The 26,711-nt window shown below is 47.0% G+C and overlaps 11 protein-coding genes across 14 annotated transcripts; 5 read left to right on the plus strand and 6 right to left on the minus strand.

The window, feature by feature from the left end:
• Positions 1-1,181, minus strand: BDCG_09139 (uncharacterized protein). The gene is made up of 3 exons (XM_045424924.1): positions 795-1,181; positions 687-731; positions 1-567 (listed from the first exon to the last, which is right to left on the minus strand). The coding sequence occupies exons 1-3, from the start codon at positions 949-951 to the stop codon at positions 419-421; spliced, it is 351 nt and encodes a 116-aa protein (XP_045273531.1). The 5' UTR covers positions 952-1,181; the 3' UTR covers positions 1-418.
• Positions 1,182-1,293: 112 nt separating this feature from the next.
• Positions 1,294-4,116, plus strand: BDCG_09140 (SUMO ligase SizA). Its single transcript, XM_045424925.1, has 7 exons — positions 1,294-1,644; positions 1,706-1,915; positions 1,970-2,041; positions 2,099-2,415; positions 2,500-2,605; positions 2,672-2,897; positions 2,965-4,116. Exons 1-7 carry the CDS (start codon positions 1,494-1,496, stop codon positions 3,476-3,478), a joined length of 1,596 nt encoding a protein of 531 aa, XP_045273532.1. The 5' UTR covers positions 1,294-1,493; the 3' UTR covers positions 3,479-4,116.
• A 299-nt stretch (positions 4,117-4,415) lies between these two features.
• BDCG_09141 lies at positions 4,416-7,198 on the plus strand. Of its 2 annotated transcripts, none has more exons than XM_045424926.1 (4): positions 4,416-4,910; positions 5,203-5,320; positions 5,490-5,579; positions 5,726-7,198. In XM_045424926.1, the coding sequence occupies exons 1-4, from the start codon at positions 4,681-4,683 to the stop codon at positions 5,897-5,899; spliced, it is 612 nt and encodes a 203-aa protein (XP_045282825.1). In that variant the 5' UTR covers positions 4,416-4,680; the 3' UTR covers positions 5,900-7,198. The 2 variants fall into 2 exon arrangements, with proteins under 2 accessions (XP_045282825.1, XP_045282826.1); XM_045424927.1 differs by having other exon boundaries at positions 4,427-5,028; positions 5,726-6,609.
• BDCG_09142 lies at positions 5,874-8,639 on the minus strand. 2 transcript variants are annotated; one of them, XM_045424928.1, is made up of 10 exons: positions 8,416-8,639; positions 8,277-8,350; positions 8,180-8,211; positions 7,939-8,049; positions 7,792-7,879; positions 7,345-7,722; positions 7,193-7,277; positions 6,963-7,107; positions 6,756-6,892; positions 5,874-6,437 (listed from the first exon to the last, which is right to left on the minus strand). In XM_045424928.1, the coding sequence occupies exons 2-10, from the start codon at positions 8,287-8,289 to the stop codon at positions 6,431-6,433; spliced, it is 996 nt and encodes a 331-aa protein (XP_045282827.1). In that variant the 5' UTR covers positions 8,290-8,350; positions 8,416-8,639; the 3' UTR covers positions 5,874-6,430. The 2 variants fall into 2 exon arrangements, with proteins under 2 accessions (XP_045282827.1, XP_045273533.1); XM_045424929.1 differs by having other exon boundaries at positions 5,874-6,892.
• Positions 8,640-8,641: 2 nt separating this feature from the next.
• On the minus strand, positions 8,642-10,452 carry BDCG_09143 (50S ribosomal protein L28e). Its single transcript, XM_045424930.1, has 5 exons — positions 10,162-10,452; positions 10,001-10,086; positions 9,893-9,916; positions 9,657-9,781; positions 8,642-9,516 (listed from the first exon to the last, which is right to left on the minus strand). Exons 1-5 carry the CDS (start codon positions 10,394-10,396, stop codon positions 9,342-9,344), a joined length of 645 nt encoding a protein of 214 aa, XP_045273534.1. The 5' UTR covers positions 10,397-10,452; the 3' UTR covers positions 8,642-9,341.
• Positions 10,453-10,461: 9 nt separating this feature from the next.
• BDCG_09144 (uncharacterized protein) lies at positions 10,462-12,545 on the plus strand. Its single transcript, XM_045424931.1, has 2 exons — positions 10,462-11,052; positions 11,127-12,545. The coding sequence occupies exons 1-2, from the start codon at positions 11,001-11,003 to the stop codon at positions 11,444-11,446; spliced, it is 372 nt and encodes a 123-aa protein (XP_045273535.1). The 5' UTR covers positions 10,462-11,000; the 3' UTR covers positions 11,447-12,545.
• Positions 10,770-13,755, minus strand: BDCG_09145 (spliceosome-associated protein 49). The gene is made up of 3 exons (XM_045424932.1): positions 13,498-13,755; positions 13,066-13,441; positions 10,770-12,995 (listed from the first exon to the last, which is right to left on the minus strand). The coding sequence occupies exons 1-3, from the start codon at positions 13,515-13,517 to the stop codon at positions 12,240-12,242; spliced, it is 1,152 nt and encodes a 383-aa protein (XP_045273536.1). The 5' UTR covers positions 13,518-13,755; the 3' UTR covers positions 10,770-12,239.
• Positions 13,756-14,628: 873 nt separating this feature from the next.
• BDCG_09146 (mitochondrial folate carrier protein Flx1) lies at positions 14,629-16,445 on the plus strand. Its single transcript, XM_045424933.1, has 3 exons — positions 14,629-15,148; positions 15,236-15,484; positions 15,563-16,445. The coding sequence occupies exons 1-3, from the start codon at positions 15,031-15,033 to the stop codon at positions 16,180-16,182; spliced, it is 987 nt and encodes a 328-aa protein (XP_045273537.1). The 5' UTR covers positions 14,629-15,030; the 3' UTR covers positions 16,183-16,445.
• Positions 16,216-22,275, minus strand: BDCG_09147. 2 transcript variants are annotated; one of them, XM_045424935.1, is made up of 6 exons: positions 21,736-22,275; positions 20,940-21,664; positions 18,075-20,726; positions 17,950-18,003; positions 17,705-17,878; positions 16,216-17,626 (listed from the first exon to the last, which is right to left on the minus strand). In XM_045424935.1, exons 3-6 carry the CDS (start codon positions 18,924-18,926, stop codon positions 17,279-17,281), a joined length of 1,428 nt encoding a protein of 475 aa, XP_045282828.1. In that variant the 5' UTR covers positions 18,927-20,726; positions 20,940-21,664; positions 21,736-22,275; the 3' UTR covers positions 16,216-17,278. The 2 variants fall into 2 exon arrangements, with proteins under 2 accessions (XP_045282828.1, XP_045273538.1); XM_045424934.1 differs by having other exon boundaries at positions 16,247-17,626; positions 18,075-20,266; positions 20,345-21,664.
• BDCG_09148 (uncharacterized protein) lies at positions 20,191-21,147 on the plus strand (the record flags this gene model as incomplete). The annotated part of the gene is made up of 3 exons (XM_045424936.1): positions 20,191-20,231; positions 20,353-20,505; positions 20,943-21,147. The coding sequence occupies 3 exons, from the start codon at positions 20,191-20,193 to the stop codon at positions 21,145-21,147; spliced, it is 399 nt and encodes a 132-aa protein (XP_045273539.1).
• A 1,090-nt stretch (positions 22,276-23,365) lies between the features above and the next one.
• BDCG_09149 (uncharacterized protein) lies at positions 23,366-25,686 on the minus strand (the record flags this gene model as incomplete). The annotated part of the gene is made up of 3 exons (XM_045424937.1): positions 24,482-25,686; positions 23,642-23,724; positions 23,366-23,424 (listed from the first exon to the last, which is right to left on the minus strand). The coding sequence occupies exons 1-3, from the start codon at positions 25,099-25,101 to the stop codon at positions 23,366-23,368; spliced, it is 762 nt and encodes a 253-aa protein (XP_045273540.1). The 5' UTR covers positions 25,102-25,686.
• Between the last annotated feature and the right edge of the window lie 1,025 nt (positions 25,687-26,711).

The following is a 26,711-nucleotide window of genomic DNA, read 5'->3' on the forward strand; positions in this document are numbered from 1 at the left end:
ATAATATTCAAATATGATGATGAAAAAGTCAACGACCACCATTGAAAATTGGATCTAGTTAGCATGTGCTGTGTACACCGATTATCTACAAGCTCCTCCTTTTATAGATTATCCTCAGATTATTTATTAATTGGAGAAATTTTTTACCTTTCATCTATATCCTTCTGTTTTTGGCCTTTTATAAGAATTACTTCCAATGTGCAAAGAATCTAGGTCTATAACAGTTCTATTATTATTTGAGGATAATTTAACATATAGGAACGTAGCCAGACAATCCGCAAACGCCAGTGGGCATGCCCAATTTCAATATAGCACTCCTAGTACGCCGAGTCCAAACAGTGACCATGACTTTTAGATAGAGCATCGGGTATCATGCGAGGCAAGACAACAAACTCAGTCATCAATGAGGCCATATCCCTCACTTCCGCTTGCTGAGTCTCTTCGCCTTCTGAGGGTGTGCTGCAAATGTAATCGAGGGCCGTGTCTTCCGTCGAACTCTTTTCTGGATTCGTCCGGTATTTCCAGCAGGTTGCTTAGCTGCTTCCGGTTGTTCATCAATATCCATTTCTGTAAAATCATGAAATCAAAGTTCAGCATCTTTGCTAGGATTATGAATGGCCGGTCAGGGAGGAGGATTGTGAATTGTAGTCTGCTTTAAAATAGCAGAGACTGCGATGCGAGCGCACCTTTTGACTCATTGATTTCTCCTTCCTTGCTCACATCGAGTTTATCTGGGATACAGATGTTAGATTACAACGCATGTAAGAGAAAACTTAAGCGGGCTAGTTCCATACCTGCATCATTCATATTCACTTCTTTTGGCTTGGCTACCAGCTCTTGAAGTTTTGCTGAAAGCCTTTCAGTCCTCCTATCAACAACTGGGCCAAACACTTCGGCACGCAGCTTCGCCTTATTGCGCTTCATAACGGTGGAGCGGAGACCTTTAGCCATTTTGGGAAGTTCCTTATATCAACTCGAATCCAAGGCGTGGAGAGGTGATGTGGAGGGGACGGCTTTTCAGGTATACACTAGTCGCGCAACAAACCGCAGAAGGGGCCTGAAGGGCAGGGTATCCTCGCTGAATATGCGTTGCAACAGCAGTCAATGACTATAATGGTGATTGGAAGCTTAATCCCTCTCTTCTTTAAGTTCTTCTTGGTTTGGTGAGGGAAGCAATCGACTTGAAAATTCTCCCTGGGGTGGGTGGGGCTGGCCTGGCCTGAATCGGCTTATGTCAGCAGCCGCCCGCAGAGTGAGGTCACCGTCGCTAAATAATTTCATCCGAGCTATCATCTTCGCCGGAGGCGGCAACAACGCGACGATATTTTGAGAGGCGGCAGCCAGATTCATAGATTCACTTCGCTCTGTCCTACCGACCTTTATTGTAACTTTATTCGCAAATGTATCCTCCCGCCTTTGTACCTAGCAAACTCGGCCCCTTCTATGTCACCTCCTCTTCGTAGCCGTTAGCCTAGAGTCGACGAATTCTCGAAATGGCTTCAACAGGACAGGATATGGCAGACTTGCAACGGGTTATAGCTCTGGTGAAGTCGTTATTAAATGCCCAACTAAAGGACATATTGCGATATGAGGGCCTTGCAGTCTCGGGTGTTAAGGCCGTTTTACAAGAACGAATAATTGGCCGTAAGTCTCAAACCCTCTAGCCGCAAGGGCAGCAAGCAGTACTGACATTGGATTCCCCCAGGACTTGAACAATGCTTTCGTTCGGGGCAAAACGATAGATATAATCTACTGAAAGAATTCATCTATGCTACAGCTCAACATCCACCGCCATCCACTCCTTCACAGTCTCCTGCTACCTACCAACAGCCTCAATCTGCACCGTCCACATATGCGCAGCAACCAGTGTCCACCTTTTCACTCCCAATGACTCCAAGTCATTCCTTTCCTGATGGTATGCTTTCCCATAGGTCATGTATACTTGGTTTTGAACTAATTGCATTCCTAGGTCGACTTAGGTTTAAGGACAGCCCTTTTTATTCTATACTAGAACCGTTGACACCAGTGGTAGAATGCAAAGGTGAGCTCTAGATGCTCTCAGAATGCTTTGCACGGCAAATGACTAAAATCTTTGCAGTCAGGGAAAGTACGCGAGATAGCGTAAATCTAAAAGTTGTCCTTTCAGCGATGAATGCAGCCCGGCTGCAAAATGACCCATCTTGGCGCGTGATGGTTTACTGTGCAGTAGATAGCGGCCTCACTCAGTATACCAAAAGTGACATTACTTTCCCTCACCAAGTTGAGCTCAAGGCGAACCTAGACGACGTTAAGGCAAACTTACGAGGGCTGAAGAACAAGCCTGGTTCAACGCGGCCTGCAGACATTACCGGTTTCATCCGAAAGAAGGCTGGCTATGCTAACCACGTCGTTATGACATACGCACTTACACAGAAGGCAAGCCATAAACAACTACTCATCAGGCCTGGCCCATCACTATATGTGTTACTTTGGCTCGTTGAACTAATTTTCTATGTGTAGAAATACTTTGTAGTTATATACCTTGTTCGAAAACGTTCAGTGGAGGAGTTGGTGAACCGATTACGAGATCGCAAAACAATATCGGCTGAGCAAGTTATACGTGAAAGTAAGAGGTTCTCGGATTATGGATGTACCACGAACTGCTCAATCATATCTGACAAAACAATATTAGTGAAAAGCAAAGCCGAAGATGCCGACATTGTTGCGACTTCTACCGTAATGTCATTAAAATGCCCCCTATCAACCCTTCGAATAGCGGTTCCCTGCAGGTCTACGATTTGTTTACATAACCAGTGCTTCGATGCGACATCGTTTCTACAATTGCAAGAGCAGGCTCCGACGTGGACGTGTCCTGTGTGCAACAAAGCAACGAACTTCGAAGCACTGCAAATCGACCAGTAAGCCATTAGTATTTCTCAAAGGATTCAAACTCATCCACTATTTACCTCTAACTAACGCAATTAGATACGTCGATATTATACTGAGGTCGACACCGCCGAGCCTTGATCAAGTTACAGTTGACCCAGACGGCACGTGGCATATATCAAGAGACGGTGACAATCTGACACCGGGCGGAGACCCATCCCCCGCAACCGATGGCAGGGATGATGATTTAATAGAAATCCAAGATTCACGAGTAGTCTCCCTAAAACAGGAGCCGTCTACCGCAATGACCCTTCACCGCACCCCACCAGCACAGGCTGGGGAACTTTCATCCACTCAGTCTGCCTCTTGGCCAACACCAAATAATAAACGACCAGCTAGCCAGGTCATTGACTTGACTATAAGCGACGATGAAGAGGAGGAACCTCCTCGTCCCGCAAAGCGCCCACACCTACAACTTAGCTCCAGTCAATATTCGAGACATCGGTATTCAGATTTTGCCCCACGGGCCAACGTGAGCAATGCCAGTTTTGGCCTCTCCAGTCAGAGTGAATCTAACTCTCCAGCCGCGAACCCGTTTTATTATGATGCCTAAAAAATCTTTTATTCACCAAAATGTCAATAATCGACTATTGTGGTTTACAAGAGGTTTTTGTCTGGGAAGATTTTCGATTGCTACCTGCTTTCCAGCGCAGTCTTCTATTTCATTCGTATATTTTATTCTGTTCTCTTCCACTTGTGTGAAAGGAAGTCTCGGCGCAAGGAATCGTTTTGGCCGGGGATTGTCGCCATCTACCGTCTGCTTGCCTGCTACACCACCCGCACGTAGCATGGGCATTTACGTTATTTGAATTAGGGATAATACGGGCAACCTTGTGGAGCGAGGCGTTCGGGAGCCAATGATACATATTTTTTTTCCCTTGAGCTAGAATATCTAGAAATGATTAAACGTGGATTGTTGCCCAAGTCCCATTGCATATGCCTTGTCTTCCCCTCGTTGTCTTTCCTTGGTTTTCAAAGTGAGACGCGTTAGAAACCGTCAAACCCCATAAACAAACCGAACCGAGAACATGAGGTTCTATATCATTCTCCTCTAATAGCCTAAGCGCAATGCTTTGTTTTGATTAAAACAGTAATCAATCTATATTCGTACACAAGAGAGTATTGGCAATCATAGACTACTGTATTCTTAATAATATGGATGATTCTCACATTAAATTTCTATGTCTAATAATTTTCAATATCTCTTCTTCAGAGAAGACATTATCATAGTGAGAAGATAATCTATGTATCTATTTAATAATGGATATAGCTGTCAGTTAAGCTAATATTTTCTTTTATCTGTAACCTTCTATTATATAGGATAAGAGTTTCAACTTTCCTATTACTTCGTCTAAATTTCTCTGAATTCTTGATTATTATCTGAGTATTAGTGAGATGATATAATTCACAGTGAAGTTAGTTATAAAAACCGATGTATATAAATGATGAAGAGCTTAACCGGATTAGGTAACTAGTTATCTACCATCCCCATCCCATCCTCCGCAGATAAGAAAGCTCTCTCTCTCTTCACATTTCAATAAACTCTCCTTCTACGCCTCAATTACTCCTCAAAATCCTCCCAGACACTAAAAGAATGATACTTCTTCAAATCTCAGACACCCTGCAATCCTAATACTTTCCCAAATAAAACAGCACCGGTCCCTTCTCGTTCCGCTCCGAACAACTTATCCTAAATCCCCAGCGGTTCTCCGCACGAACAAAAGCATCAACCCTACACCCCGCCCTCTCAGTCAGATGTCCGTCGACACACTTCCCCAACCGTTCAACGTATCGGACCCGCATGCCCGTTTCGTCAGCGCGTCATGTCTAGATCTACTCCTCATAGAACTAGTGCCAATGGCTGAGCGACTAGCGGAGGAACTATCAGGTGTGGAAGGAAAATTGGACGAAGAAGAGCATCGCGAAGCTACGTTTTATAGATTGGAGACGTTGGGGTTTCGAGTTGGACAAGGGTTGGCTGAGAGGTGAGGCAAATATACATGGAGATATGCCCCATATATCGAAGATGTATAGATTGGTATACTCCAGCTTCCTGTGCATTTCTGGACTGGGATTGGGAGTGAGCATTGGTGACGAATGGATGTACGATATCGTATATTCCTACATATCTTCTTCTCCAATCGTTTTCTTATATCCCCGTACTGGTGATCTATTTCGTGCTACTACAATTTCCCATTTGCATACCGCACGATATCCCTTCTCTATGTTGGACCAACATTGGCTAACTGATATCATATGTATGGGATGCGCCGATAGATTTTCACGAGACAGACCCCGATTCACAGATAATCTCGATGTGATAAAATTCCTTTGCAAAGATTTTTGGACGATTTTATTCCGGAAGCAAATTGATAATCTTAAAACGAACCATAGGGTACTGAAGCAAACACCAGGAAGGGGTTTCAACTCCCCAACATACCCTCACCCCATTTTCACTTCCCAAGCGACGCTCTATTCCATTCTATCTACCCCGTTACCCTTTGATAATTGGATCAAGCGTCGTGCGTATCAGGGTGAACATATCACTAAAGTTCTGTCTGTAGGGCGTGTACGTTCTAACCGATAACGCCTTCCGCCCTTTGATACGAATGAGTATGTCAAATCGGAACGAAGCCACCGCAAAGGCACAATCAGTAAGTATCCCAGCAAAAGCGAAAGAAATTAAAGGATATCAAAGTGGATCATCAGCTACCCGCCAATTTTCCCCCCTTTATCTGCAAGACCCGCGCACCCCGCAGAACTTAACATCCAAGCAAGCCCTCTCTAACTCAACGTTTAGTACCTCTGGTTCCCCTGCGGGATAATCCGCGGTGGCCTAGCAAGCATGGGCATAACCGCCACCGTGCAAGCTGAGTCGTCAGACCTCCCCAGCGCAACATTTCAGATCAAGACGATGCAGATAACGCAACCGCCAACACAGCCACAGCAGCAATTACAACACCCCAAGTCATGAACATGTTGAGATACCCCCTAACTTGAGTAAATAAATACCCTGGCCTGTGCTATTTTGTAGGGTTATTTGTTCATTTTGATTTATTTCTTTGGAGTTACTAGGAGTTCGTACATGTTTACGGAACTTAGGGTTTAATGAAATCAAATTTTCATGGATACTTGCCGAGTCTCCTTTCTGCATTCTATCTTTCTCTATTACATTTTCATTTTTCATTTTCTTCTTTTCCTTCGATAGTCGGTACCATGGAACAAGTAGGAGGAAATGCCCCAACAGGTGGTGCCGGAAGGAATTGAAACGTGACGCATGTATTCATTTTCTAGAGAACATGCCATTCTATTCATTCTTGTATTAGGTTCATCTTTTTTTCTTTAAAGCCGAAACCACCAACCCGGCCCTTGCTGACCCACTACCAAGGCACTCGCTATATAGAAATGTATGAGGGAAAGCTGAATGTATTTCTTTTTTGTTCCATATGCGTTGTCTCATCGCGATCTATGCTGTGTATGCTTGTGTCTGTCTTATATGATGATCCTAGAGCCTATCCGCCGGAAAAGGAGGGAGGGAAATAAAACCATTAATTAGTAAACATGCCTCTCGCTTACAGTTCGTGTTTTTGTGCCTTTCTTCTATTCTTCGGTTTGGGCGGATGCCTAGGGCAAGGGATGCAAGGAAAAAAAAGGAAAAAAGAAAAAAGGTGCGGTTCACTTTTGGGGAATGAACAAGCGCTAATGGATGGACGGTTGAATTGGAGCGCAAGAAATTTCATTTTTGGCTATGATTATGATGCTGATGATGAAGATGGAGGGTAGGAGTAGAAGGAATTAATAGAGCGGGCTGGGTTGGGTTGGGAGTTTACTTTGGGGGTGGGCTCTGAGCAAATTCGACGCCCTTCTCGATGTTGCCCTTGAGGCCCTTGATGCAGACTTCGAGAAGTTTCTTCTCCTGCTCCGTGATATCGCCGAGGATGTTCTGGGCCTTTTCTGCGCCGGAAGTCTGTTTTCATATATTAGTCTGTGTGCATCTGTCCAAAGTTAATTCCATTGGGGTGGCTTGGTTTACTTACGCCCAGTTCTACGGGGATAGAAAAGAAATCCAAGCCGACTTTGCTCTTGATAGCATCGCCTCCTTCAACACCAGGAAGGTAGACGTAAGTTGGCTCGACAATACCCTTCTCGCCCGTGGAGGCTTTGATGATGCTCTCGGCGAAACTGGGTTCATTATTAGTCAATGTGCAGTACATGTACAGTACATTATATCCGAAAACCGTTAGAGAGGGAGGGGAGGGGAACTTACCGGAAACCAGCATAAGCCATGGACAAGGTGGCAGAGCCAGCTCCATCCTTGGCCTTGACGACCTCGTCACCGCCAAACTGGACGCCTGTTTCCTTAATTAGTGACTAGTACAAACGGATTGGTCAATTGCAGGTGTCAAAGATTCGACTTACGGTTTACAAGGGCATCGTATCTATCCGCAGGAATGTTGACAGCTGGCTTGGCCTGGCTGAAAAGGGGTACGATGGTCTCGCCGGAGTGGCCACCAATGACGGGAATGGTCGTCTTGGAAGGGTCCTTCTGACCGGTGAACTCCTGGGTGAAGGTCTCGGCACGAACGACATCGAGAGTGGTGACGCCAAAGAGGCGCTTGGGGTCGAAAACGCCAGCAGCCTTGAGAACCTCAGCCGCAATGGGGACAGTGGAGTTGACGGGGTTGGAAATGATGAGAATAAAAGCCTTAGGGCTGTGCTCTGCGATGCCCTTGACGAGGGTCTGAACGATTCCGGCGTTGACCTTGAACAGATCATCGCGGGTCATACCGGGTTTTCCTGATGGGGTGAAACGTGGTTAATTCAGCTCTGGAATAGGTACGAGGTGAGATGTATGGGATTGCATACGAGGAATTCCGGCGGGGATGACGACGACATCAGCGCCAGTGAGGGCATCCTTAAGGCCGTCGTCTTTGGGTAGATATCCCTTGACAGTCTATATAGACGATTGTTAGCATTCCAATTCATATCTGTGGTGTATCGGGGAATACATACGGCAATGGAGGAGATGTGAGAGAGGTCAGCGGCAACGCCTGGGGTATTGACGACATCGTAAAGAGCGAGCTGATCAACGAGAGGGCTGGCTTTGAGGAGAAGGGAAAGCGGCTAGAGATATATTGAGAGCAGAGTTAGTATCCGCTTCATATACTACCTGATTAAGAACAATTTGAAATTGGTTTCTTTGTATATCTTGGCTGTTTTTGGGTGTCCCGTAGTCGATATAGGAAGCACACACCTGGCCAATGCCACCAGAGGCACCGAGAACGACTAGCAATTAGTTAGAAGAAGCCTTTTCCCTAGACAACATGATAGCTCTTTGGAGCATAACTAACCTGCTTTGACCATGATGGCTAGTTTGGGCGGGATGTATCGGAGTGGGGTAATCTGAATTCGCGGACAGTCGAATCTAGGAGGGCTCGATGAGAATTGGGCAGGTTACAGGATGAAAGGGTATGGAGATAGGTGACTTACGAAAGATTGAGCTTTTTGAAGCAGAAGAATAGAAGAAGAAGAGAGGTTTGAGAGGTTGAGGAGTCCGGAAGCAAGTTGAGATTCGCCCGACGAGAATCAGAACAAAGCCCGCGAGGGGCGTGTCACATGTCGTGGAGGGGCTGTATCTGTATTGGTATTACATACGAATCGTCAACAATAATACACGATAATACCGCAACAAGCACAACAACATTAGGTTACAGACAGTACTTGTACTTGAATACATTTCCCAATATATCTAAGCTACCTTGCTCATTTGAGCGACAAATGCCATACATACTCCAGCAGATAATTTTCTGGGGCTCTCCCTCCCTCTCTTGTCGTCCAACCAATTTTCAAGATGGCTGATTTATTCGATTAGTAAAATTATAATTGACCCTCGAAAATGCCCGGAATGTTGCGGAGCAAATGATACCCTGATGGCTAGCGTGACATCATTTTCGGCCAATACCCTTTTAATGGGACTGGTTAGATAATTTATTGTTCCTAGACTGCTGTCGCTATAGATATAGGGGATGGGACGTTGGAGTGAAGGTGGTAAATAAGTTAAGAGTGAGTAGCGGACACAATCATGTTCATTTGAATATAACGAAAGGAGCTATGAGTAAACATGGACTTGGAATTTCGATTTAAAGGCTTTGGATTTATAATTTTTTTGTGGTTTAAATTAGAAAGGAATTGTCTCATGAAACCCTTTCAACCAAATGGAACTCTCGGCTCCCAGATAGCCCTCCCTCTCCCTCTCCCACTCCCCACGGGGGATTTTCCGTAAGAGTTGAGGTTTCAGGTTTCCATTAATTAACCCCGTTGCCCCAAATCAAATCGATATTCCAGTCAAATTCACCCACCTAAAGCAAAATAAACTCCCATCAAGCGATCCCTTTCAAACCAAAGAAATAAACCCCCTAAGACGACTCCTCAGCAGCCTTCCGGGCCTTGGCTCCTCTGGCCTTCTTCACGGGAGCCTCCTTCTTGGGCCGTTGCGACTTTCTGATCGCGCTGACACGGCTGACGGCCTCAGCGCGGAGATCGGGACGGTACCCGCTCTTGGCGGCGGTGTTGGCGACGCCCTTGTAGATCCTGTATTTTAAAAAAAATATCCACATCAGCCAATTCATCCTCGAAGATACACAACAAATCGTATTGCTCTTCCCCTAGTTCAATTCTTCTCCCTCTTCTCCCTGCATCCAACATCAGATGCAAGAAAAGGTCAAGCTTACTTTCGGCTGGTAGCAGTGGAGCTGTAGGTGTTGGTGACGGTGCTGGAGGCCGGTCTGTGGCCCATGGCGGGCTTCTTGGTGGTCACGGCGATGTTTCCACTCTCAGTGGCATTGATTCCAATGGCCTGTATTTTCATGACAAAATAAATCAGTCTCATGTTTCTGGCTTTCCCATATCGCATGCTCCAATTATCTGCTGTTTTTCGTTTCCGTTCGTGGAATAATTATGTCCGTACCTTGGAGTTCGCGAACCCGGCATACTAAATTTCAAGCAAGGCCCATCCGTCAGTACATTTCTTCCCCATGTTGAGATGTGTAGATATCGATATATAGAAGGCGCAAACCTTTCGCGAGTGCTTGTTGACCAAGTTAAGAGGGTCGCGGGAGAATTGGACGCCGGCACGCTTCACCATGAACGAGTTCTGGGTGCCTGTTGTTCAATTTCACGATCAGTCCAAAGCGTCCTCCGAAAAGGTTCCAAAATCAACAAGATATCAAAACGTACGGGCAATCTCCCAGACGACATCGTCCGACAAATTAGGTCTGCCTGCGTACGACATGATGTAGGCTGGAGGCGAGTCGAGTCGAGAGGAACGGTGTGGAAGGAATTGAAGGCTCGCAGTTGAATATCTCGACTGGCTTAGACTCTTCGTCGTTGTTGATGTCGCTTCGCTTGTGTGTATTATTTTGCAACTCTTGGCGGCCAAGCCAACCGCTTTCCGCTTTGGGCTCGCTAACATCTCCTACCTAGGAATAGTAACTAGGTATCAAGGACGGCCGGAATTACATGCATCCGGACATATCTCCACGTGATCATTACTATGTCATTGTTGAGTCAGCATTGGAGCCGCAGCATCGTATTGTCCAGCGCGAACATCCGAATGGGAACTGAGCCGACAAGACAAGAAGACACTTTGACTGTCCATCTAATGCTATACATCTGGATTCGGGGGTCCAGCAGAGCAGATATATACCGTGAACTTTCGCTGCCAGAATCTCAGTTTGTCTGGACTGAACATGCGATAACTAGTCGTACAGCGTCAGGCCTGCTCAAAAAGCCCGTCACCCACATGAGCTTCGATGATTGTATAGTTTCATACACCTGAACGTCGTACCTCTTCACATTCTCTACTATTTCCTTTCTTTTGATTCGGCGATTTTGATTTCCATTTATTATTTATTATTATTACTGCCATCATTTTATTCCACTTTCCAACACTCGTTTCAACTACTCCGTACAGCTAGGCCATTGACCAGTTACGCTAAGACTTCCCTTTATCTCCGCCGTAATCCGCCATCCCTATAAAGATATACGGGGAATACAAAGAAGAAGAAAAAAGCATAATGTCCTACTTACTCTACTCCCTCACATTCCTAGCCCTCGTCACGGGCACAGGTAACGTCTATCCGTCAAGCCCTAATCTCCACCAAACCCCTCCCTCCTCCTTCTGTATCTAACAAATTTGACAGCCCTCTATCTAACCCGTATTCATTGGCTCCCGCTCCTCCACTTACCCGACTACCTCTATTCCCGCCTCCCTGAATCCTTCACTGGCGACATGGAAGCAGGGCTCTCTTCCGCAGACTTCGATCTCTCCAACAATGTAGCATCAGGCGACGGGCGCGCAGGGCTCGACCGAGTCGGCAAGCGTGAGGTGCTAAAGATCATGAAGCGGCAACGGGTGGATTTTAATGAGGCGAGGAGGATCTATATGGAGCGGCGCTTTGCGAAGAACGATATCGGGCCTGACGGGAGACCGAGGGATCCGAAGTTTGTTTCATTTTCGTAAGGGTTGATTTTCTTTTTCTTTTTAAGGCGGGGTGGGTCTATAGGATGTATATGGGTAATTGGATGCAATGGCTTGAGCGGGATTTCCTTGTACTCTTTTGTTTTCTTTCCATATATATTCATCTGATGAAGCGTGATTTGATTCTGCTCACTGCGTTCTGGCTAGCAACACACAACCCCTATTTTTCCTATGTCCGTCACTACATATCTCCCTAACCACCAGCGACCACTATCATTTTCCTTAAATATTGTTTCTCTTGAGTTTTTTGCCCTCTTCTTTCTCCACTAAATCTTTTCTGTCATCGAAACAAGTTACTAATCCATGAAACTTTTGTACCCCTCCTTGCCTTAGGTAGCTTTCGTCTAGCTAAAAATATATTTTCCCCCATTGACCTCTCACGTTTTAGTTTCCTTGCTTATTTAACAGCTATATGTACAGTACAAAGCTTGTGTTTGTTTCCCCTTCACCCATGGGGGTCGCCCTGCTTGGGGTCGATATTAAATCTTGAAATCTCCATTTATTTCCTCGCCTTGGGACCTGTAGAGTTGCTGCTGGTGTGTGCTTTCCATGCTTTGGAGCCTTTCGACGTTCCAAGAGGGCCATATAAGGGTGGCGGAATGCTTCAATTAGCTCTTTCTCTTTGTCCAAATGGCAAGACATTTCGTCATATATTGGCGGTGTACATTCCGGTAATATCTTTCAGGGCACAGCACAGAGTTTCCGGTGTCCTTTAGGCGCAGTAGCCGCAGCCGTAACATAACATACGCAACTAGCCCTAGAAATTCTCATGCAATCACCGACCCCTCCCATACCCGGGCTGCTGAAACCCAGGCGGAAGCGGAGGCGGTGCAGCACCTGGGGGACCTGCTGCAGACGCAGGAGGCCCAAAGCCAGCTGGTGGCGGCTGCTGACCGAAGCGAGGTGGGGGGACGAATCCTTGCGGTGGCGGCCCGCCATAGCCGGCTTGGGATGGGGGTGGTCGGGCAGGGAGGCCTGGAGGGGGCGCGGAAAGGGCCGGAGGGGGATGATGCACATGAGGTGGTGGGCGATGGTGTTGGTGTGGATGTTGTTGGTGCGGGTGCGGGTGCGGGTGCGGGTGTTGTGCTGGTGGCATGTGCTGGTTGTGATGGAAGCCACCGGCGCCGTTGACGATGGGGAGCCCCCGCCCGCCGCCAAAGTCTGGTGGACCGCCAGCCGCAGCGATAGGGTTCATTCCTCGACCAGCACCAACAGCACCAGGGCCCTCGCCGTCAACAAGTGGAGGCTGGGCTCCTTGATGCGCGCCCGCTCCGCCCCCAACAAGTTGTGGGGGCAGGGGTTGTGCTTGAGGCTGAACGTTGTGTTTTCGCGCTTGGGCGGCGAGCATGCGTTCGGCCTGGTCGCCGTGTCGCTCACCCTTGCCGTCCTTTTTGTAGGCGTATTGGACGGAGATTTCTTTGTTCATGAGGTATTGACCGTTCATGTTTGCAATTGCGTCGTCTGAGGCTTCAAAGTTAGAGAAGGAGACGAAGCCGTAGCCCTTGGAAAGGTTCGCGTCATCTCGTGCAATCTAATACATACGGGTTAGTTTGTCAACAAAAAATAAAGGAATAGCAGGTAGAGCAATGCAGGTAACATACCTTAGGAGCAGATATAAGACTCCCAAACCGACTGAACGTGTCATATAACACCTGCTCTGTAACCATGGGGTCAAGATTGCCCACAAACAACTCCGCGCCAACCTCGACCGTCTTTTGCTTGTCTGCAGACGCCTTATTTACTCGAATGGGTTTCCCGTAGAGGCGGACTTGGTTCATGATTCGAGCAGCATATTCGGCATCCTCCTCGCTAATGAATTCGACGAACCCGTAGCCCTGATGGGTCTGCGTGACGCGGTCCTTGGGGAGATGGACGTTGACGATGCGGCCGGCTTGGAGCATCAACTCCCAGACCAGGCTATCTGTGACGCGCTCATCTAGATTACCGATATATACGGTCGCTTCTTTGTCTTGCTCCCTGTGAAGACAGTGTCAGCTTTTCATGCTTGGGATGTTGGGTGCCACTTTACATACCAATGCCGGACTCCAGCCATGGTGGAGAGATGCGATTTGTGAGGCCTGCGATTGTTATTTTAATAAAAAGGATACAGCTATGTATCGACAAGCTGGATATTTTGTAAATGTGTTGGATATGGTTGGTTGTGGAAGCAAGGGAAGAAATAAACATGGAGAATTCGAATTGCCCGATACGGCCTGAGCTGTCCCTCGGCGAAAACCTTGTCCGCTCCAGCTTCAACTTTCAACTTCTGCGTCGAACAACCTCGACAACAGTGAACATAAGATCGACAAGCTCCAAACAACCGCATCAACCACAAATAAGCGAGCGAACTATCCCTATATCATATATATTTTCCCTCCGACCTCCTCCAAAATGGTTCAGTTCTCCGAAGAGACCAAGGTACGCCGCTTACTCTGCTCCCGCAAAGGTTTTCGTCCACTAAATTGTATATAGGAACGTATTTCCAAGGTCATTGGCATTTCCCGAGTGGCTATTCATTAGTGAGTTGATTTTTCTAGCAACCTACTTAATCTTTAATCTAATTACTGACCGCACTCCTATTACTTGTTGCAGTGGATATCTGCCTTTCATCATCTACCTTGGTAACCATCGCCGTCTTTTCATCTGGGCCAAAAAGTTGTTTAGCTAACATTATATCAGGATATACATATAGCGAGCCACGGCCGCAACTCTTCAAGTACATACCCTTAGACCATGCCCTCACTGCTATAAATCCAAGAGCGCATAAACATACTTACATACCTCGATATCAGGCTTTTCTCGCCCCTCGCATAAACTCGACCAAACTTAAAAGAAAACGGTATTGTTCCCGGGATGGTTTTAGAGGAGGGAAGGCTGCCATTGACTGTATAAAACATAATGGAAAATTTTTACCGACGGGATGGGAGCAAGGAGGGCCTTTTCCTTCATCTGAAATGGTGTGCGCATATAGAATGCTGGGGGCGATGCTTGCGCGGGTACAGGGGTGCTGGACACTGGGTGTTTCCTCGATTCTTTTTCTAACTGTAAACTGGAGTTGGAAGCATTTGTATATTAGTCCTCTTCTTTTATCTAATTTTTTTTTTTTTTTTTTTTTTTTTTTTTTTTTTTTTTTTTTTTTTTTTTTTTTTTTTTTTTTTTTGTTACTCGTCATAGGAATATTTAACAAAACGATCGACGGCTCAAAGGCTTCTCCACCTGGTGGGATTTAACATGCGATTAGTTTGTATTCCTTGTGTACCCTAGCCTTGTGGAAGGCAGAGAAATTTACCCTCTTTGAAAACTTCATATGCAGAGCAGCTCGATATCTACTGCTTTTTGGGCAAGAGTTTGCCGTATACTTCCAAATGTTGTTGGTTTCAGAAGCATAAATAAACTGATATCAAAATTGAAAAATGCGCCCGACTCCATTCTTCACCACTCCAAACTCAACCCAACCAGTACCAAATCCACCGTCGCAGCCTCAACGCTTAAAACAAATAGAAAGGCTGCTTCGTCTCCTTCCCCAGAGTCGAAGTGTCCTCTAGGGGCTTCCTGAAAACGAGTCCATGAATGATAACCATGGCCTGTCGCCATCCGTTGTTGAGACAATAGCCGGTTTCACCGCCGGCATTTCGTCAACCCTCGCCGTCCACCCGCTCGATGTGATCAAGACGAGGCTCCAAGGTACGGTATACAGTGTCTTTTTTCCCCTACGATTTCCTATGTGCCGGGGAAAAGAATAACACCTGCTGATCCAATTCCGTCTTCTAGTGGACCGCTTCTCTTCCTCGCGCATCGGCAGCTCACTCCGCATCGCCCGCGGTATCGCCCGCCATGAGGGTGGGATAATCGCCGGCTTCTACCGTGGCCTCACACCAAATCTGGTCGGCAATTCTGTGAGCTGGGGACTGTATTTCCTTTGGTACAGCAATATCAAAGACACTCTACATGTCTTGCATGGGTCGAGGACGGAAGGAGGGCTGGGGTCGTTGGATTACTTTGTCGCATCTGGAGTTGCAGGTACGTTAGAATACAATCTCCATATATTGTGTTTTCTTATTGAATATGATATGGATAAACTAATATTTTCCTTGACAGGTGTTCTAACAGCCTTCCTCACGAACCCCATCTGGGTAATCAAAACCCGCATGCTCTCTACCGGCTCAAACGTCCCGGGCGCCTACCCCTCTCTTGTCGCAGGTGTGCGCGCCATCTACCGCTCAGAAGGTATCCCAGGTTTCTACCGTGGAATGATCCCAGCTCTATTTGGAGTGGGCCACGGTGCGCTCCAGTTCATGGCGTACGAGAAGCTCAAACATTACCGAGCGGGCACGACTGTTACACAACTAGAACATGCAACATCCTCATCTGCCGTCGGCGTGCCTGGAAACGGCAACTTAAACGGGAGCGCAAGATCCAAGGACCTGAAACTAAGCAACATGGACTACCTCGTCCTCTCCGGCACTTCCAAGATATTCGCCGGCTGCGTGACGTATCCATACCAGGTGCTTAAAGCGCGGCTGCAGACGTATGATGCGGCTGGGACGTATCGAGGCGTGGTGGATGCAATGGGGCAGATATGGCGCAAGGAAGGTGTGGCAGGGTTTTATAAAGGGTTGGGACCGAATATGGTGCGCGTCTTGCCGAGTACTTGGGTGACATTTTTGGTTTATGAGAATGTTAGGATTTATTTATCCATGGGGCCGATAGACGGTTAGAGAGGGGTTCGTCGATGGAAGGGGGACTATTGGGGCTTTGCTTTTCTCTGTTTTATGTAACTATACCTACGGGTTTGATTTTATTTTGTATATATCCAGGAGGTTTTCTGCAGTGCTAAGGGCGCTTGTTTTGAGGCGGTTTCGCTGCCTTTCAGGATATTCGTGTGTAGAAATATAATTCAACGACACCAGTCGTACGGCTTTAAGGTCCTTCAGGCTTCCTCCCTCGCATCCAAGCACTAGATACGTACATCAAAATAAAGCAAATATTATAATATGATAAATTTTATATCAATACCCTAATGTAGCCAAAGAAGAGTAAACCCCGAACAAAATGGTAGTATAGTAACCCAGTCGCCCAACACCTTGCTAAGTATTGTTTCCCATATCCATACAACACCAGATAGGTATATTTTATCTTCTCCCTGCTTGGCTCTATCTTCCCTCCGCTCTGTCTGTTCAGATATTCGCCCACAACCCCCGCAGCCTCCCGCCCCTTCCCAAATATGTTAAGGAAAGCATGTAGCACACACACACACACACACACACACACACAACAAAAAGTCCCTGAAAGTTCCAGTCCAAATGCTATGTGCACAATCCCAGCTTCAATGGTTTTGCCAATGATCATGGCCATGATGAATGCCTTTTTCTTTTCCTCCCTTCTTCCACTCCTTTTTTCCTGCTTTATCACTGTAAAAACGGCGCCTTGCCAATGCGCGATAAAAAAAATGAAACAAAGGGAACAGGGATAACTAAAACAAAACCTAGATGACTCAGATTCCAAAAGCAGCAGGGGAAAAATATTCCAAATCTGAGTCGAAAACACGCACACGCAGAAGAGGTATATAGAGCCGAAGAACAAAAAATAGGAAACAGAAATAAAGCGAAAAAAAGGAGAGGGGGAATAAAGGTATTGAATATATACGGAAAAATTTCCAATCAAATGAGAGCACGGGTTCGCGCACGAAGCCGCATCTGAAAAGGATTTGACTTCCGAAGCCCGCCCGCCGGTAACGATTAGGTCTCCTTGTTATGCAATTCCGCTGATACCCATGATAACCTTCGCGGAGGACGGAGTAAGAAAAGCTTGCTCTCAATGATGAGCACCATTTCTATGATGGTAAAGCTGCTCACGGTAATCTGGCTCGTCGCTGCTGGAAGTCATCACTGCTGATGCGCGGTCGTAACTTCGACTGCGGCCTTTGGCCTCACCCTCGCTTTCCGAATGGCTCCCATCATAGGCGCTAGTTGAGGTTTTGGCAGTTGATACACGGCGGTCCTTACCACGGCCCTTAATGCCCTTGTTGCTATTCCGATAGAGGGTGGAGAAGTAACTCCACAACTCCTTGTCCTGTGGGGACATGCGGTCGATGTCGCCAATGGATGCGAATCGTAGGGTCAAGTTTCGGAGGGTTTGGGCGTGGAATTTATTTTGGTGGGACTGCATCATTGTGGAAATGTTAGTGTTTTCTACGAGTGAAACGAGCTATTTGACTTTGGGCTGAATGGTGATACTGACTTTGAGATTTCCTAATTGTGTAAATTGTTTCCCGCAATCGTCTAGTTGACATTTAAAGGGCTTTGCCTGCTCATGTGTAATTTTGTGGGCGCGAACATTGCCTCGCTGGGCAAATTTCTTATGGCATATCTCGCACGAGTAAGGTTTCTCGCCCGTATGTCTTCGTTCATGTGTCTGCAAGATACGGCTGTAAGTATATCGTGCATAGGTTCAAGCCGCGAGACTTTTGTTTATTCTCGACTCACCTTAAGATTTCCCAGTTGAGAGAACCGCTGGCCACATGAGGGCTCTTTGCATGTCTGTACAAATCCATAATAAGCCACCATTTCCCAGTACCATCAAAAGCAACGATTTTCAAGGACCAACTTACAAAGGGCTTGTCACCAGTATGTGCCCGCATATGGATATCCAGATGCGTCTTCTGGAAAAAGCTCTTCCTGCAATGGGGGAGGGTGCATTCGTATTTCCTTTTGGCTTTTTGGTTCGGGGGTGGAACACGATCTTGAGGAGCGTTAGGGAAAATAGCCTGGTTCCCGGCCATTTGATTGGCGTAAGCTGGGTGAATCCAATTGGCGACACCATTATTAAACTTTTGATGCAAAGGAGGGAGTTGATGTTCCACTTGAGGCGATGCTGGTTGCGGTTTAGACTGTATGGCCTTCATCAGAGTATCCACTTCCGTCCCAAACTCCACCCCGGGCTTGGGCATAGGCTTCGAGTCCTCATGCTGCGTGGTATTTCGCACTGGTGCGACGCTTACGCGCTGCGGTGGCAGCCGAGGAGGAGGGGGAGGAGCAACAGCAGGAGCAGGAGCAGGAGCAGGAGGGAGAGTGTCTTCCTTTGGTGGTGAAGGTCTGATTAAACGCTGGTTGGGATTTTTGACATGACGGATATCTGAAACCTGGTGTACCGGATTCGTCTCAGTGGCCAGCCGATGATGATGCGAATTCACTTGGGGATTGGGATTCGGATTCGAGTTAAAGTAGCCCTGATAGGATGTATGATGAGGATGGTTATTCAATATGTGACCGAAACCGCCGAATGACGGTGGCTGCAGAGGGGTTGAATATGGAATTGGTGGGTTCGAGAAGTACGCGATATTCTGGTCATGATGATGGTGATGATGATGATGTTGTTGATGTGGAGCCATCATGCGGCGGTGGGCAACAGCATTCATGTCATGGTTCGTGACATTATATGCAACTGGGACAGCCGTCTCCATCTCGAATTTCAGCGGACGGGCAGATCGAGCGCGAGGGCCGACCTTGTCTGTACGGCGCAGCTAACGAAGGCGTGGGAGGGTGGGTTTCCTTCCTTGAGGCCAGCGGAGAATAATGACATTCGGCGCACGTCAGTTGGAATAAAGATAGTGTAACTTGATTTCTTTTTCTATTATTTTGTTCTTTGCTTTTCCTTTCTTTTTTTTTTTTTAGAACAAGCTTCTTTGCTTTTTCTTTCTTCTACTACTTTTCTTTTGCTGCCGATGACGATTGGCGTTTAAATGTTATCCGCATCTGCTAAGTCGACATGCGGCGCAAGTAAACTGCTGCGAATAGAGTGTGATTTTGGTGTGTGGAAGCTGGTCATGCGATCGCCGCAATCTCAATTGGTCCCCAGCACTTGGCAAGAATAGCTCGCGGTTGAGAAAAGGCAGATGGGGAGGCAGAATGAAAAATATAGTGAGGCCCCTAGTGGTTCAGTCAAAAAACCAAAAGTGCGTTTTCGAACGGGTTCAAGGATCAAACGGGGTCCCAAGAGTTGCGCAGGCAAACACTTAAAAAGGGTTGAAGGAAACCAGAGGTAAGATATACAATGACTCTGAAGATCGGCAGCACACAAAAGCGGAGTATGCCGTTGGAACTTGGGGCAAGATACGCCAGGCCAGGGGACTGAGAGTTCAGACCACAGTTTGTTTCCCGACTATGGTTCCAGGGGGACGAAGCCTATTGGGGGCAAGAATACCAGGAAACAGAAGACCGGATAGTGGATGGGGCAAATAGGAAGAGATAAGCGGAGACCAAGAGCAGGATGATAGGAAGGTTGGCGCCTTAATTGTCGTTACCCGCGAAAATAAAAATTAAAGCAAAAAAGTAATGACGTGCGTTTTGGAGGTTCTCCTCTTCAGCTGCAGATTCGAATTTTAAGAGGATGAACCCCAAAAAATACTGTTAAGATGGGAAGAGCGTGAGAGTCAGGCAAAGGTTGGATCTTGGGATAGGATCGGATATCCCTGACAGGAAATGGTGGTGGGTTACTGGCTGGGGGTTGCAGCTCTCAAGCCCCCAAAATGGTTCAGGGCTTGAAATTAAGCAGACACTAAAAAATCCCAGACTGGGCAGTTAGCTTAGCGTCAGTTTTGGGGGCCGGCTGTAAAAACAAGGCCCGGATGTGAGCAGGAGAACGCCCAATAATGGCGACTATCCGCGGGTGCCTCAGCGAGGCAAGGTGGATCTAGACGAAGACCGCCAGGAACCCGGACAAGAACAATGGTCAGCAAGCTAGCAGTTGGGCTTTACCTATCCAGAGGGTAAGTGCAACCACTAATAAAAATGGCAAATGGAACTATGTTCAGAAGTATCATTCTCATCAGTGTCATTTACTCCATAATAGAATACAGGTTTCTTCCTTGGCCCAACTAACTGTACAAGGCAAGAGTTTGCATCTCGTCCGGAGTTCTTGTTTTTACAAAGTAATACTCGAAAAAGGCCTGTATTTTTTGGACCTGAAGACCCCGATCCAGAACGACCGTCGGCTGAGCACCGGCTCGATGCACAGTATCAGGATTTTTATTTTGCCAAGGTGTAAGTTTCCTTATTGAGTTGAACCAACCCAGCCTTGAGGAAAAAAATTGCTGTGGTTGATTCGTCACTCTGTTTCGCTCTTGGTCAACCGCTGCAATTGCTGGTGGGGAGGAAATGGGAAATATGGCCGGGTCCGACGGATGAAGCATTATTGAAGCGCAGACACTGGGCGGCGGGAAGCAAAGGACAACTCTGGGCTAGCCCAACACTGCGCCCGTAGACTGTACGCACACACCCAGCGCCAGAGCAAGGCCCAACTCGTTAGTGATGCTTATAATTTCTCGATCTTTCTGCAGCAGGGTTGACCACTTTGACGACTAATCGGGCCAAAGCAGTGTGAACCCGGCAGCACGAGGCGGCGCACCAATCGCGGAAGATCAGGAAGGTTCCGTCGTGGGTTGAAATGGTGTGGCCAAGCTTGAATTGTGACTTACCAGGCTGCTCGGCGCTGCAGAGATACCAGAGCCATCACTGAAGTCTGAAAGGGACCAAACGCCAACTGGCGCGGGGATGTCGCCCGTGGGCCAATCTGATACGGCGGGCACCCTGACCAATGCAGGCATACATGTGTTGGTGCGAGGCTGCACGCATCAGGTGTCTGGCACCTCAAACACGCCGACCCTTGATTTATGTATAAAGTAAAGCGGGTCAAATCAAGCTATGCTGGTTAATGAGTTGATCTTGCGACTTGGTGCTTCGGAGCTGTCGGGAGTCGTAGAGAAAATGAGAAACTCTCCAAGGCTAGATTAGATGCTCAGAATGCGAACTCCTGGAGACCAGGAGAGAACTGTCGACGCAGGCTTCAGGGGGAGGTGCCCGCATGTACTCTGTACACAACAGGGAGGGTCGCAGGTGGCGCGCCCGCTAGCCTCTGACTGGTCATACGATAGTGGGAGTTGTTCCAATGAGAGAGCTGGTTCAGCTAGCCAACCAGTGGACTAGGGAGCTTTCTAACCCGTCCGTCACTAACATCTCGAGCCGGGTTCGGCTGGGAGTTGGTTCAAAACCCAAAAAGCTAAACATGATCCAGGCTATACGGAGCACAAAGTTCGCGATTTAGCGCTTGATAATGCCGATGGCTTGGTATCAGATGCTCATCACAAAAAGGCCGAGATGGCAGACAGCTGACACGCCTATTATTATTCTTATTATTACCGCACTTTGCATGTTGTTAGAATCCAGTCGTCTTTTGCTGTATTGCTGTTTTAAACAACAAGAGATTTAACATACAAAGAGTGCTCCGTATACGGAGTGATCTATTCTGTGCCGTTGCGCGCAACTCCACCCAGGCCCAGGGCCAATTCCAAGATCTCGATCAGACCTTGCCAGCCGCAAAAATGGGTCGGCCCGTTCCCTTGTTTCTAGAGGGCTGCCTGCGTGGTGCGATTTGCCGGTTACGAGCCGACGACCTTTTGGGGTGAAATTCGTTGTGGTGGTTGTGGTGGTTTGTTGTCGTTGTTGTTGTTGTTGTTCGGTTCTGGAGACAAGTCGACATCCGGTTTCGTTCCATGAGTTATTATTTATTACCTCAACAATCGCATTCTAACTTCATATTCTACACATTCTACACCTGTTATTCCACCCGCCAATTCAACATAGTCGACTATTCCTGGTTTCTACAGCTCACAAGGCGTATTTCCATCACTCACCGGGCTGGCTTCTTACTCTTCTGGCACGATCTCCACTTGCTAGTCAATTTAATGTTGGCGTGGGCAGAACGTCAGATATCAGGATATCTCATGTCTCTTTGGACTACGGAATAAACATGCCCTACTTATCACTAACATCACTTTATTCTCTTCAAGTGGACCCCTGGCCTTCAGGGGGGCCCTTGATGATGCTCTCCGTATCGCTAAGTTATTCGACAAAGTACGGATAACGGAGTATATGCGTCATCGACTGTCCTTATTCGGCTCTTCGGAATCAGACTATCAACAGGAAATCCACAAAGCATTCATTCATCACTACTCCGTACTAACTATCCACACTCATAATCCCACCTCCGCCACAAAAAAAGCAAAAACACACGCTTCACAGGGACCTGTTTCCCGCGCAAACCCGCGTGACTGATCTCCAAGGCTAGTGGCCGGGCTAGTTGAGTCTCTATCCCTGGATTTCTGGATGAGGCGGCGGGGGGAGCGTTCAGCTCAGCACTGAATTAGCGGAAAAGTATCTCAAGAACCAAAAAGAAAAAAAAAAGAAAAAGCAATTATCCATCCCCAGGGGGCTAGAAAACGGACGAAGAACGACAAAGGACAAAGCAGAGCACCAGCCTACTGTTTTGAAAACGCGCTTGCGACAAGAATTATCACGGAGATAAAGTTAAGCCAGATCGAATCATGAATGCCGCCTGCATGCATGTGCCCATTTAGGGAGCATAGTTGACCAACTGGCTGGGCCGCCGCGTTTTACTTTGTTTTTTCTCGCTTTTTGCTTTTTTTCATCCCCTCTCGTTGCTTTTTCGTTCCGTCTCTACATGCATATCCATGGATCTGCTTTTTTTTTTTTTTTTTTTTTTTTTTTTTTTTTTTTTTTTTGATTTGCAAAAGCTCAAAGTCTGCTGAGAAGTCCTTGTCATATAGTAAGAAAAGTGACCTTCAACTTTGAACAAGGAAATCAAGGCAATACTACACATGTACTCCGTACTTGATATGGATATGTCAGATAATAACAGAAAAAAAAAAAAAAAAAAGAGGACCCAAACGAAAAACAGATCACTCCAACTTCTTCGACTTTCTTTTTCTCGCTCATTTTGTCTTTGCTTCTTGTAAGGCGAGCTAATTTCTTTTTCCTCTGTTCTCGACGGGGTGGTGGCGCCGGCTGGGCAAAAAAGCAGAGATAAGAGCCCCCTCATCGAAACTCATATTACTCTGACGACGGGGACACAGGAGGCATGGCCCACGGCACGGCCGACATGACCTGTCAGTGCGGCGCATTTTAAAAGTCTGACCTGTGGAGCTAACTACGTGTCAAGAGGTGTTTTATGTGCGCGGGTGCACAGCAGTTGTGCATCTCCTTTCAGAGAAAGCTTGCGCCTTCTTCCCCTCCACCCCTCACCGAGAGGCTTCGTAAAAACCGGCATTATTTTACAAGGGCGACAAACGCCAGTAGCGAGAAAAGCCCCCTTGCGACACACCGTTCCGAAGTGCGTCTTCGAGGACTAAGCCAAGAGCCAATCCAAAGCCAGTGAAAGTGGGTAGATTCTTGGGGAATCGTGACCTAATTTTTAGAATCTGGGGGTAGTCATGCACATTTGTGAGCTTCGCCCCCATCCCGCAGAAAAAAGAAAAACAGATGTAAGAAACAAGCACAATCTTATCCGGCTTTTGATTTGAAGATCGAAGAAGTCTCCTTCTTGTAAATGGGCGAATGACAACTTCTGGGAATTTCTGGCTCAGATCTCCCCCGGCTTTTTTTTTTTTTTTTTTTTTCAAAACCATCAGACTATCGCTTGTTCCGCTGCGTAAGTGTCCGATCTGCAGCCGATGTTTGAACATTGGTGGGAGCAAGGGTACTTGAATCCTCACTACAGACTGTAAACTAAAAAGGAAAACGTTCTGGGATTTGGCGGCGACCGCGGTTGGATTATTGGCTCAGTTTTTCAGGTAGAATCTCCCACGTCCCTGTTTCCGATTTACGATTGTCAGGAAACGGGGGGAGGAGTCAGCCATGCTCTGAGCAACTTAACAGGCCCCATTTTTCTTCCATGCCCTCTAGGCCTGGAGGGATATTATGTTTTCTTTTTCTTTCCGGCTTCACTACAAGAGCAAGCCCACTTGGGTAGCTCGGTGATCCCGTACAGAGTACGGAGTATTTGAACAATAATAATCAGCGCGGGTAACTAACTCACCCGGATCAGGATCCAAAAAAAAAAAAAAAAAAAAAAAACCCGCCGAGTACTAATTCCGCAAACAAAATAAATGACCCGCGGGATCACAGGCGGGCAGATATCCACTTTGTCTTTGTATGAAAATACACCAACGCCACGGCGCCATCGTTTCTTTTTGGCTTGATGAACGAACCAAGCGTCCGGTCTTGCACCCCCAACATGGCAGCACAAGAATGACGATTGTGGGCCAACAGGCATCGAACACCAATAGAGCTGCTTGAAGATGTCGCCGTGCGCTCTGCGCCGCCTTCGGATCGGGGAGCTCGAAAGCAATTTTTTCTCTGCTGTGAAACACTGTGTGCCGCTTGCAAAATAACCCTCCATAAAACTAGACTTCTTCTCACGACGCTTCGGATTAAAAGATTTCTGTCCCGAAGCTGTACAATGTTGTCAGGCTCAATCAAGATTTCAGATTCCACACGACCCAAATGAAGCATTTGACAACCGAACAACTGGATTGTCTCTCTCATATCCCAGGGAAGGGATAACATGTGGACGTGCTTCAGTCGCTGGTCACATTCAAATGCCGGCTGTGGAGAAGATTTTCTGCAAGACAGCAGGCTCATCTCCTGAGCCCTGGAAACCGGGGAAGTGGGAAAGCCAGCCTGGGTGTCAATAGCTGCTGATATTATCCGGAGATAAGACCAGTTAACGAATAAACCAGTGGCCCAGTGGGTGACATGTTTCGTCCCGACCAGGGGCTCCATTGATGGCAGGATGCAGATATATATGTATGGTCATGGATGAATGCATATGGGAAGGGAGTCAAAAGTGTCAAAGCATGAAAAGTCCAGACAATCAATTCATTGCCTTTGATTCACCCAGCCGTGACATGCATAAAAATCAACCATTTGGTGATTTCGTTGAGACTATTTTGATATTCCCAGCCTTTTTCTAGTGACCAACTGAGGGTTTACTAACTAAGGGCTGATGAACTTCTGTTGCCTTTGAGGCGAGGATGTCCAAATCCTCCCGCTTTAATAAGCCATCGTTTTATCGCTACTGCGCGACAACTGGTAATTCTCTCTGATTCGTATATACAACTGACAGCACCGTAAACTCTCGTCCATTTCTTCTCCAAAAACTCAGTATTTAGAACTGTTAAGGACGACTGTCTTCTTGGCCCGTCAGGCACCCGGCCATTTGATAGATATTCGAGAGAAACCCTAGAACTATCATGAACATGTGGAGAAGAAGCAAATAGCATACTTGAACCACGTTTTTTTTTCCTTTCATTTCTTTTTCCTTTTTCCATTTTGCTTTTCCTTCCTTTTCTTTTTCTTTTTCTTTTTTCTTTTTTTTTTTTTTTTTTTTCCCCTTCTTTCTTTTCTTTTCTTTTGTTTTGTTGTCTTTTTTTAGTCTTTTGAAAGACAACTTTATTTTGACGACAGCACGAACCGAAAGCCCAACCAAAGAAAGAGGGTCAGGTGGTTCGGCGACACTTTTGGCCGCCATATATATAATTTCGCCTGTTTGCGCCATCGTTGACGGCATCTTCGGTCAAGCGTGCCACCATCTATCTACTGTACCTATTTTGCTCCCCCGTGGTTCACCTCAAGTGCCATTTCGACAGATCGATCTATTATTCTTTCTATCCCTTTCGTCCACCCAGCGCTTGCGTTTCTGAAACCTCTAGTCAAACAACCGACCGAAATCTAGCATACACTTAGCTTCCTTCACGCTTTCGTCAGATGCCGGGTACTGTCTGACTGGCAGATGGGTATTAGCTGCCCCGAAAACCCCATTTGGGCCGAATATATGAGGGGAGTTTAATTGGCAAAGGTTACTTGGCTGTGCGATGAAAATTTTATCTGATAACTTCCACGCGGTGAACAAACGCAAGCCAGCCTGCCTCCATATGTGGGTGGCATAATGGGATGTAATACGGATACTGCGACAAAAGTTTCCCTTCGGTAGCGCATTAAAGGCACTCAATGAAAGCCGTGACCATGCACAAAATTCCTCATTCCTGCCTATTCCCCAGCTAAACTGGGTGGGTGGTTGTCTGGAAGTCCCGTCCGCCGTGGAATAGGGGCGCGAGAAGCAGCGCGAGGCCGATAGTTCGTTCGCCACTAACTACCGATATGTCCTTTATCCCACTCACAGGGCAATTTCTTGTGGTCCACTACACCACCGAGATGTTGGCATGTTGAATGGAAGTAACGCCTAGACGCAGGTAATTGGCTTCGCAGCACAGCTGGAATCATAGCAGCCCCTGTGGCATACTTGTTGGATTGCGTCAAACTTAGCAAAGTCAAACTCGGTATGAGGGGAGTTGATGGGTACCCAAGGCGCACATCAACACCATGTAGCAGGA

The sequence above is a fragment of the Blastomyces dermatitidis genome (assembly GCF_000003525.1).
Source record: "Blastomyces dermatitidis ER-3 genomic scaffold supercont1.14, whole genome shotgun sequence".
NCBI lineage: Eukaryota > Fungi > Ascomycota > Eurotiomycetes > Onygenales > Ajellomycetaceae > Blastomyces > Blastomyces dermatitidis.

Excerpts from the sequence above, each read along its gene's own strand:
- BDCG_09139 (XM_045424924.1), bottom strand. The coding sequence starts at position 951 with ATGGCTAAAGGTCTCCGCTCCACCGTTATGAAGCGCAATAAGGCGAAG. Across the intron at positions 732-794 it reads AGTGAATATGAATGATGCAG|ATAAACTCGATGTGAGCAAG; the intron begins GTATGGAACTAG and ends TCTGTATCCCAG. Across the intron at positions 568-686 it reads AGAAATCAATGAGTCAAAAG|AAATGGATATTGATGAACAA; the intron begins GTGCGCTCGCAT and ends ATGATTTTACAG.
- BDCG_09140 (XM_045424925.1), top strand. The coding sequence starts at position 1,494 with ATGGCTTCAACAGGACAGGATATGGCAGACTTGCAACGGGTTATAGCT. Across the intron at positions 2,042-2,098 it reads ACCAGTGGTAGAATGCAAAG|TCAGGGAAAGTACGCGAGAT; the intron begins GTGAGCTCTAGA and ends AAATCTTTGCAG. Across the intron at positions 2,416-2,499 it reads CATACGCACTTACACAGAAG|AAATACTTTGTAGTTATATA; the intron begins GCAAGCCATAAA and ends TTCTATGTGTAG.
- BDCG_09141 (XM_045424926.1), top strand. The coding sequence starts at position 4,681 with ATGTCCGTCGACACACTTCCCCAACCGTTCAACGTATCGGACCCGCAT. Across the intron at positions 4,911-5,202 it reads GGACAAGGGTTGGCTGAGAG|ATTTTCACGAGACAGACCCC; the intron begins GTGAGGCAAATA and ends ATGCGCCGATAG. Across the intron at positions 5,580-5,725 it reads CCACCGCAAAGGCACAATCA|TACCTCTGGTTCCCCTGCGG; the intron begins GTAAGTATCCCA and ends CTCAACGTTTAG.
- BDCG_09142 (XM_045424928.1), bottom strand. Across the intron at positions 7,723-7,791 it reads CATCCCCGCCGGAATTCCTC|GAAAACCCGGTATGACCCGC; the intron begins GTATGCAATCCC and ends TCACCCCATCAG. Across the intron at positions 7,278-7,344 it reads ATACGATGCCCTTGTAAACC|GCGTCCAGTTTGGCGGTGAC; the intron begins GTAAGTCGAATC and ends TTAAGGAAACAG.
- BDCG_09143 (XM_045424930.1), bottom strand. The coding sequence starts at position 10,396 with ATGTTAGCGAGCCCAAAGCGGAAAGCGGTTGGCTTGGCCGCCAAGAGT. Across the intron at positions 10,087-10,161 it reads TGTCGTCTGGGAGATTGCCC|GCACCCAGAACTCGTTCATG; the intron begins GTACGTTTTGAT and ends ATTGAACAACAG. Across the intron at positions 9,782-9,892 it reads CCGGGTTCGCGAACTCCAAG|GCCATTGGAATCAATGCCAC; the intron begins GTACGGACATAA and ends ATGAAAATACAG.
- BDCG_09144 (XM_045424931.1), top strand. The coding sequence starts at position 11,001 with ATGTCCTACTTACTCTACTCCCTCACATTCCTAGCCCTCGTCACGGGC. Across the intron at positions 11,053-11,126 it reads AGCCCTCGTCACGGGCACAG|CCCTCTATCTAACCCGTATT; the intron begins GTAACGTCTATC and ends CAAATTTGACAG.
- BDCG_09145 (XM_045424932.1), bottom strand. The coding sequence starts at position 13,517 with ATGGCTGGAGTCCGGCATTG. Across the intron at positions 13,442-13,497 it reads ATGGCTGGAGTCCGGCATTG|GGAGCAAGACAAAGAAGCGA; the intron begins GTATGTAAAGTG and ends CTGTCTTCACAG. Across the intron at positions 12,996-13,065 it reads GTCTTATATCTGCTCCTAAG|ATTGCACGAGATGACGCGAA; the intron begins GTATGTTACCTG and ends CGTATGTATTAG.
- BDCG_09146 (XM_045424933.1), top strand. The coding sequence starts at position 15,031 with ATGAATGATAACCATGGCCTGTCGCCATCCGTTGTTGAGACAATAGCC. Across the intron at positions 15,149-15,235 it reads GATCAAGACGAGGCTCCAAG|TGGACCGCTTCTCTTCCTCG; the intron begins GTACGGTATACA and ends TCCGTCTTCTAG. Across the intron at positions 15,485-15,562 it reads TGTCGCATCTGGAGTTGCAG|GTGTTCTAACAGCCTTCCTC; the intron begins GTACGTTAGAAT and ends TTTCCTTGACAG.
- BDCG_09147 (XM_045424935.1), bottom strand. The coding sequence starts at position 18,926 with ATGGAGACGGCTGTCCCAGTTGCATATAATGTCACGAACCATGACATG. Across the intron at positions 17,879-17,949 it reads CTCAACTGGGAAATCTTAAG|ACACATGAACGAAGACATAC; the intron begins GTGAGTCGAGAA and ends CGTATCTTGCAG. Across the intron at positions 17,627-17,704 it reads CACAATTAGGAAATCTCAAA|TCCCACCAAAATAAATTCCA; the intron begins GTCAGTATCACC and ends ACAATGATGCAG.